This window comes from Ischnura elegans, chromosome 3 (assembly GCF_921293095.1).
Source record: "Ischnura elegans chromosome 3, ioIscEleg1.1, whole genome shotgun sequence".
NCBI classification, from domain to species: Eukaryota; Metazoa; Arthropoda; class Insecta; order Odonata; family Coenagrionidae; genus Ischnura; species Ischnura elegans.
In genome coordinates this window covers 122,929,671-122,939,310 of record NC_060248.1, presented here as the reverse complement: position 1 = coordinate 122,939,310, position 9,640 = coordinate 122,929,671, and the positions used below count along the sequence as shown (strand labels likewise).

At 41.2% G+C, this 9,640-nt stretch overlaps 1 protein-coding gene across 1 annotated transcript; it reads left to right on the top strand.

Moving 5' to 3' along the window:
- Nucleotides 1–2,630: 2,630 nt before the first annotated feature.
- LOC124156483 (dual specificity protein phosphatase CDC14AB-like) lies at nt 2,631–9,640 on the top strand. Its single transcript, XM_046531054.1, has 4 exons — nt 2,631–3,104; nt 3,739–4,155; nt 6,913–7,457; nt 9,259–9,640. The coding sequence occupies exons 1-4, from the start codon at nt 3,075–3,077 to the stop codon at nt 9,527–9,529; spliced, it is 1,263 nt and encodes a 420-aa protein (XP_046387010.1). The 5' UTR covers nt 2,631–3,074; the 3' UTR covers nt 9,530–9,640.

The following is a 9,640-nucleotide window of genomic DNA, read 5'->3' as shown; positions in this document are numbered from 1 at the left end:
CTGCAAGAAAACCTTCCTGCCGTTTAGGAAAGGTGAATGGAAACAGCAGCTGAGCAGCCTGAAAGACATCTCCAATTTTTTCTTCCACAATGATGTATTCAATGAAATATACTTTGCTGCTCAAGTATTTCGTTTTTCCTCTCTTCCTGCGTCGAATACCAGCTAAGCGTGGGTACATGTTGGAGATGAGAGCAGGTTTCCTGGATGGAATAATGCGTAGATGAACGAGGTGTGTTCAGAAAATAACGGGAACCAATTTTTTTTTATTTCTCGCGAGTTCGGAGAGTCCGATTGTCGAGTTTTTTTTATGTTGGTACACAAGCCTCTGAAGTATGATACAATTTTCAGCTGAGTTAATTGTTTACTTTAGCTGTGACAGTCGCTACGGTTAAATATGTAATACATACATGTAATACATATTAAGTATCTATTAACTCGGCGCTTTTCGGCTCACACTTCATTGCATGTTCGTTAATTGTGGCCAAAAACAATAATGTAATGATACTCCAACCTCGATATTCTCCAGTCATGGCTACGTGTGGCTATTCCCTATTTCCAAAATTAAATATAACCTTACGGGGGCGTCGTTTAACAAGCATGCAGGGCATTAAAAGAAATCGCTGACAGAGCGAAAAGCCGTTGCAAAGATCGCGTTTGAGAAGTGTTTTGAGGATTGGATGAAGCGCTGGCACAAGTGCATAGTTCCAATGGGGACCATTTTTAAGCGACAAAAAATTATTAATGTAGGGGAATTATCAAGTATTAAAAAAAAAAAACTAAAATTCCCGTTATTTTCTGAGCACACCTCGTGTTTATTCCGAATTCATGTGTACGAATGGCATGAAGCCTGGACGAATTGTATATCATTCCGGTTTTACCTATTGCTGCGATTAAACAATCATTGAATTTTGGTACGGAGGCCTCCACAGTTATTTATAAATGACCGTGACTGGAAGGAAGGCGAAACTTCTCTCCCCCCGATTGAATCAACGCGGAATTTACCCGAAGATAATACGATCGTTGATCATTGCCTTTCATTTTAAAATTATATTCATCGTTGCATTTTCCTCTAAATTTGAGCCCTGAAAGTCGTATCGTATTCTGCGGTTATTCGTATAGTATCACGTGCCGTAATTACCCTTGATCCACTCACCGTTGATTTAGAAGCATACGGACCGCATTTTTGCGCTCAGAATTTTCACCAAAGTTAACTCTCAAATCCAAGTTAAGAGTAAAATGTAATACCACATATTGTTTTTGGAACTGTTGGCATTCCTTTGGCGTTTGGCTACATTATGATGCGACATGCACTCTTTGTCTCGTTTTCATGAGCTCTGATAGCCCCGTAATAATTTTTTTCTTCTCACCTTCAAATAGCACTGTTCCTCCTGTACTTCCGGCAGTTACTGAAATGAAATGAAGAGTGAAGAAGATGGCTGGCGCGAAGACACCCATCATAGCATCACCACTGCCAGAAAACCTTCCTGCGGTTTAGGAAAGGTGAATGGATACAGCAGCTGAGCAGCCAGACAGACATCGCCAATTTTTTCTTCCACAATGATGTATTCAATGAAATATACTTTGCTGCTCAAGTATTTCGTTTTTCCTCTCTTCCTGCGTCGAATTCCGACATCTATGGTACATTTTTATTGGATCAAATTGCATACCGTTTCATCCATGATAATGGATATAAAAATCGCTTATATCCCATCTATTTCATCCATTTTAAATACTGCTCCACGTACCTGGCATAGAAATACTGGGGTTTAATCTTTTGTTATAAATCCGAGCGAATTATGGCGAGTTCATCGCAGTATAGAGTTAGCTTTCCCATCTTCAGTGATACGATGTGCACTTGAGCTCGGTGGAATTTGAGTGAAGAACATCGGACTTTAGTGAATTTTTTATATTATGATCGATAGCCACGATGATTACAAATGCAAGTTTTTGCATGCAGGATTCAAGCCATTCAAACTCCCATTAGCAAGCATCAGGTGAATTATCGCTAAATTTGAACACAAGCAATCGTATCACTTCGTGTTTTATTGACTAAAATGCATTTCGGTTGATATTTACTGCTCTTTTCAGCTGCTTAGCCAAAAAGCCACAAGACACGCACCCCGTAAAACCAATTAATTTTAGCAGGAAAAACATTATAAAACAAAATTATTTCACTCCACCAATGTGTTTTGGCAAAACAGCCTCCCGATGATGTTGTAATTTTAATTGCCAAAATAGCATGAAGTTATCATTTCTAGTGATAAAAATGTTCACATGTTATCCACCTCCCTAATCCCCCATGTAGTGTCCCCCCCCCTGCCCCATCACATTATCCTAGCTCTGACCCTGACTCTATTTACAACGCTTATTTTAAAATACTCTTTGATTCTGCTTTCGTAAGACGACCTCTTATTACACTGGGTACATCAATTAATAAAATACTTTCTCCAGTAACATTATGGCATTATAAGATACATTGGAATTATTAGATACATTATTCTCGTAGATATACACCGCATATGACACAGGTGATGCACATATGACACCGCATATGATCGTGACGCTAAGGTGTCGAAAGCTGAGTCATGTGCATTGTATTTTGACTGGTTCTTACAACATTTGCTTACAACATTTAACTATCCTTAAATTAATATTTAACGCACTTACTTGTCGTAGTTATTTTCAGAAGCTGTTACTCAACGAATTTCAGATACAATGATTACCCGAGCGGAGGAATCTGTGACTGAAGGTAGCAAATAAATTGCATGTCTACAAAATAACGACAGCAATTACTTACCGGAAAATAAACTCAAACTTACGCACAATTACATGTTTAGCATTTAATCTGGAGATTGTATTGAACACGTTGGCTGAATTGGTTAAAATATTAGAGGAATGAATAAACAATAAGTGGTCGTCAAGGCGTTCAAGGATGACAACAAACAAAATATTCCGGCGCAAGGCAATGGGTTTCTCAAGTTTCGAAAAAACATAAACATGGGCAATGCTGGGTCCAAAATTCAAAATGATTAAGTAATAGTAATAGCTCGACAAACAGGGTCATCCTTTGGGCGATGAGCCACTCTCCCTCATCTCTACCTGAGGTAAATATTTTCCATATAAATATACGATTACTTAAATATAAGCCATTCTGCTAAAATATTTTTACGTCAAATTAATTTTTAAAATATTCCATCGTCATTATATTGGATAATGTTTACTCCCAATAGCACTTGTTTATATGTAATATGCAGCTTTTTTCACATTTTTAATGCCGTTAAAGCTTAAGTGAAAGTACTAGTGTTGATATTGAAATATATACTTGCGATTTTCCAAAGTTAAAAAAATTATTACGACCTAGTTTTCAATGTTAATATATTATCTTCAAGGTGCACTACTCATCTTCAAGGTATATTACTTCTTGTAGTAAGATTGAAACGTAAGTAAATTTTATAATCGTGGAAAATTGAAAGTATTTATTTCAATGTGGAAAAACTCCACTCCTTCACGCCTGAGTCTTCGGATTTTATTCTAGTATTTAGTTCGTCAGTCTCAATATTAATCTGTCATAACATCCGTGTATCGAGACATGCTATTTTTTACATCCGCCATCTTCTTAATTTCATCGTTAACTCTTAAACCAGTGGTCATTTTCACCGGATAATCAGCTCAAAATTTATCTGATTTCGTTTGGACCGCTTTTTTTATTTGATTTCATCCTGCTCCGAATACAACCAGGAAACACACTATGCCAAGACTAGGACATCCCGCAAATATTCCCCCAATGAGGGAGAGGTGGTTCAAATCGCGGAATACTTGCCCGGGCGCCTGTATTTCGCCACTTTCAAAACATCCGGCCGGCCCCACGGCACCGACAAAGACCATTTCTTCACCACCGACGACGTGTTCATCTACCTGCCGTTCAACTTCGATTTTGGGCCTCTATGCTTGCCGAGCATCATCCGCTACTGCTACCTCGTCAAGACGAAGCTGTCTAGCATCGAGCTGAGGGACAAGCGCATCATCCATTACACGTCGCTGGACAGACCGTACGACCGGGCCAATGCCACGCTCCTCATCTCCGCCTTCGCCGTGCTATTCCTGGGCCACAGCCCCGCAGAGGCCCTCGAGCGCTGCTCCACGCCAGGACTCAAGGTATTCTTTGTTTTATGGATGGGCGGATCCAGGATTTTTTTCGGTTCCGGATCCGGATCAGATCCTTGATTTTCCGAGCCGGATCTTTCGGATCGGATATTTTCGGATACAAATGCATTTTCAAATCCCTGCTACTAAACGAAGTAATTATTCAAGTTTATTCTGGGGACAAACAATCATAGAAATGCTTTTTTAGATTTTTATACACATTTTAATATTTTTATAAATTAAAAATCATTTTATAGGATTCCAAGCTGTTTAAAAAAACATATTTGTCAAAAAAACATCTCAACAAGAGAGAATCGGAAACCTCTCCACCCTTATGCATTTGCTGTTGCATTCACTGAAGCTATTATTCAAAATTTCGGATCCAGATCCGATGTCTTGCGCGACTTTGGATCCGATGATTGGCAATATCCGCGGATATTTGGATCCGAGGTATCCGATCCGACCATCCCTACTTTGTTTGCATCCGCTGAAAGTAAAAGGGATTTATAAAGTTTTCCCGTCACGAACTTCAGCTTGAAATTCATGACGGGAAAATGGGAAATTAGCGAGGAAAATGGGAATTTGGAGGAAGGGATATCACCATAAAGATAAAACAGTTGTTTTAATTCCACAGATTTCATTTCTTATCCGACTTAGGTTTCGAAAATATAAACTGTCATTTTCAAGGTAATATCTCACATCTATTGTTATGACAGTGTTTACTGCCGTAACTTACACTGAAAAAATGTTACGTAAAAAAAACTGATGAAATTTATCAAGCTTTCGGTTCTTATGGAACATTGAATATTTCGGTAACAATTACCATCCCAGTTTGATAAACTCTATCAAAATGGCAACAGCAGTTCGATAAAAACCAACTTAAATAAAAAGGATAATAAAACAAACGTATCATGCGCATATGAAAAATTTTCAACCCAGAAAAACATTGTTCCGATTGAAAATCGTAAAATTAGGAGTTAAACGTAAGTTTCCGCAAAATAAATACAAAAAAATGAAAAAAAAATACGCCTTCAGGAAGCAATGGAATGTTTCAACTGGGGAATTCGTCTGAAAATAGATATGTATGCGATAAAGAAATAACCTCCATACGTAAAATTACATTGAAAGCAGATCTTCTTTAACCTACGTATTATTCTTATAATTCCCCTTTGAAAATTGGATATTAATCTTGCGCTCCAAACGACCCATCGCCATGTTGGCTGAGCGTGACATCAAAGTCCAGCAAACAATACGTTTACGTGGTGCCACTAGACTATTCGTCCCAGTTTCAAAAAAAAGCAATGCATATTAATTTCATTATCAATCATGTGAAAGATTTATTCTGAATAATTGACAGGTATAAAGAATATATGCATACTGGAAGATGCAACACAGTCTTGGCAAATAGCGCTTATTACTTTTTCATCCTCCTCATCTACGGCGATTTCCACAATATAAGTCTATTGTTCTCATTTTACGTTCTGGTGTCACCTTAGCCCCAACAGTTCAAGCGCTCAAATTTGTTATTACTTGAACCTATGCAACTGCTGAATCACCGTATGCCTATCTTCCAGACCATAGGAATGCTAAGGAAAAATCGGCATCAAATATGTTCCGTTGTATATCTCCAAAACGCTACCTTCAAATATTCCATTATTGCACCCTGTACACATTAAAACCAATGAGTAAATGACAGTAGTTAAATGAGATACAAACTGAGCTCTGGGTTACTAGTGAACAAGATAGTTGATTTAATATATGTTATATTTCAATTTCGCAGCTCCGAAACTCTCAAACTCGAAAAAATCTCAACTCCGCGCCGAGAAATCTTTATTGCCGGAGAAGAAATCAGCGACAATGAATTAATATACCTTCAGAATGTTCCCAGAACGCGCCTTTGCGAAGTCGGAATCAGCCGTCGCGCAATACGTACCTACACCGTAAAATCTTAAAAACCATTCAAAACTGTTTTTGACGCGCCCTTCAAGTTATGAATCAGTATAGCCGAATCTCTTTGCTATGGTCGTTACTGTCGTTTGTTATTGCCATGGAGCGAATCTGCATATTCGTATTATGACGTCACAGGGTGTTATTGTAGCGCGAATGAATTTAGTAAGGGGCCCCCGCGCACTGGCAACTTTACAAAGCAACTATTTAGTAGCTTTTGGGGAGTTCAAATAAAACACACGGCATTGACTGTGGCCTCGCGCACGGGCGACTTTAATTTTCACCAACTTTTGAAGCTCTGTAGCAACAAAAATATTGAGACTTTTGCATTATTAAATATAAATTCAAGGCAAAACGTGATGTAACCGTGTCAACTTGTGCTGGTGCCATGCGCGTTATTAACTGCAACTTAAAAGATGCCTATATTTATACTATGAGACGCCATATCATTGAGATGAATTAGTAGCGGCATTGTTAAGTATTACGTTGAATATAAACATAATTACAAGGAACAATTGCTGGCAAAAATACTTATAAATTGCTACTAGCTCACACCACACAAGCGTGATGCGGTTTTAGGTTTCCATTTGTTTCTTCGGGAATTTATCCAACATACACCCCTTCTTTTAGGATCAGAAGGAAAACGAAAAGTTAATACTCCTCGAGGAAATGGAGCAATGTATAGCACTAGGTCAAGCTATTTAAAAAAAATTAATTCACAAGCTCTAAGTAAAAACCACGTTAACAGCAGTTAAGATGGTAAAACCGAATTCCATTATGGGAGTGTGACATGACCTGTACAAAATGGACCTTTTTCAACAGGTGCCGCCGTACCGCGACGCCTCTGCGAATCCCAGCTCTCGACACATCCGCATCTCGGACTGCCTGTCGGCGCTGGCCGTGGCTTGCCGCCTTCGCCTCTTCGACCCCTGCGACTTCGACGTGGTGGATTGCGAGCGTGCGCGGTGCCGCGGCGACATGAGCTGGGTGGTGCCGTGCCGGCTGCTGGCGTTCGGGGGCCCCAGGGGCTCGGGGCTTGGCCTGCGGCCCTCCGCCTTCGTCGACTACTTCAAGGCGAGCGGCGTGGTGGGCGTCGTGCGGCTGAACCGCCCCGAGTACGACGCCGAGGAGTTCGAGCGGGTCGGTTTGCGGGTGCACGACCTCTACTTCCCGGACGGCACGCCGCCATCCCGCGGCCTGGCGCGCCACTTTCTGCGCCTGTGCACGGAGGCCGAAGCGGTCAGAGGGGCGCTCGCGGTGCACTGCAAGGCGGGCCTCGGGCGCACGGGCGTGCTCATAGCCAGCCGACTCGTAAGCAGATACGGCCTCAGACCACGGGAGGCCGTCGCGTGGCTGCGCCTCTGCAGGTGAGAGCCACGTCATGCCGGTGGTCTTCACTGGTCAGCACTCCTAAGATTGGTTTGACGCAGAATATATATAGCATATTAATATATTGCATAGTTTATATATGGTAACTAAGGTTCATAGTTACCAGTCAATTATGGTTAATTAAATAATAAAATATGCTTAAATTGTCAATTTCGATTCTATATTTCAACTATTTTTGGTTTTGGAAATATTCAACAAGTCTTTAAAAAATCTTTTTGCTAAATTATTTTCGATGTCTGAAATATCGTCCCGACAATGCCGAGAAATGAAATTGTCGTCTCGACCGTCAAGACTCTCGGGTGGTCGAGAGTCCCGCACAGCCCTAGTGAGAAGCCTAGGAGGACAAGTGAATTATTTTCTGATCAGAGTTAGGAAAAGAAATCGATAGATGAAATATATAAAAACTTGGATGCCAAGGCAAGCGAGTGAGTCTCTCTTCTGCGCTGACATGTAGTGATATACTGATTTATTTTAACAAAACCTTTTCCTAACAACCCCTGAATACTTTAAGTTTAAACCATTTTTTCTTAAAACTAGGAAAACATCACTTGTACCCCTTAGCCTCTCATCCCCTTAAATATGTTTTACGCAAAGAATAGGATGCTAATTCGACATATTTCGAGCTTTCTATAATTTAATAATGAAGCATATTTATTCACATATTCTGATTATCTTTAAATAAGCCTGTTTGTTTTTTTTTGCTACTTTCGAGTGCCATTATTCGGCAACTTGTGCCATTGTGCCATTTCGACAACTTGTGCCTTGATAATGGCACAAGTTGCCGAAACCATGGTCGGTGTAAATAAAAGTGTGTGGAAACAGACATGTGATTTTAATAAGCTGAATATGGTAGTATAATTTGTTACCATACGTGACGTTTTTTGGACCGCGTGGTGTGCATGTGGGAGTCCAATTGCATGCTGCATGCTGGTGATTGATCACCCCCTGCCAAACACCCTAGAGGTGGCTCGCAGGGTATTATGTAGATGTAATGCCGCGAGTGGTAATTTTGAAATCTGATTTTAATGCGCGCGGAGCGGCAACAACAGGGTGGTTTCCTATTATTTTTTTACTGCCTAAATCGAAAGATTATTACTCCTGGAGTACGCATTTCAAACTCTTAGATTTTTGAATGACGATATCTATTTTTCGCGACTAAACGAAAAGTGAAAATTTTCAAGCGCGCGAAATCGCGATGGCTAAGTAGGAATGCTGGGAAAAGTTCGTGTGACGTATTTCTGGTTCCAGCTGTCGCCGTGTGAGGTGACCTTGGGGCGAGGGTTTGGGCGCTGATACGACGCAGGCTGCCAGCAGGTAGCAGATTACCCTGCCAGCAGGTAGCGCTTGGCTTAAGTAAGGATTATTATTACCCTATCAAACGAAGGAAAATTTCCGAACTTAGGCAATTTTAACGGGTGATTATTAAGACATGTTTCCCTGAGCTCTGTGCCTCATGCGTGCATTTGTAATCTCAGACGATGAAAAACTCCTATCTACTCGTATAGAAACTAGGTCCATGTGACGTCACGTGGAGTGGCATCGCATGGGCGCCAATCTGGCCTTTTTCAAATGAGGATAAAATTGACCATGCCATTCATCTTAACTGGGATTTCTAAAACAAAATAATTTGTATATTATGAATACACAAATGGTGGGTAACGAATCGCAATCAATGCATTTCGTTATTTTTATGAAGAAAACTACCCTATTCTAGCGTCGGACTTGAGAATCCTCTAATGTAATATTCGTGCTAACCCATAACCGCGATTGTGCTCGCAGGCCCGGCTCCATCATGAGCTCGCAGCAGGAGTGGTTGGAGTGTAACGAGGGCTTCCTCCGATCCGTGGACGACGGACGCCGGACGGAGCAGCTGGACCCGAACACCGCATCCGAGGTCTTCCCGTTCGGCATCCACAGCATCCGGTTCGGCATGAGCCGCATCGGGGAGGCGCGGCGGCATCGTCGGGTGCGGCGCGGCAACAAGCGGCACGCGGAAGGCGGGAAGCGCCGCCTCTCAGGCTGGGGCACCAAGGTGTCGTCGCCCCGGTGAAATCAGAAGTTCAGACACCATCTAACTTCCGTCTCATCTGACCGTTGAATAACCAGTCGCCTCAAATCCTTTGAATCGCTCTCGAATAATTAAAACCCATATGCACCCCAA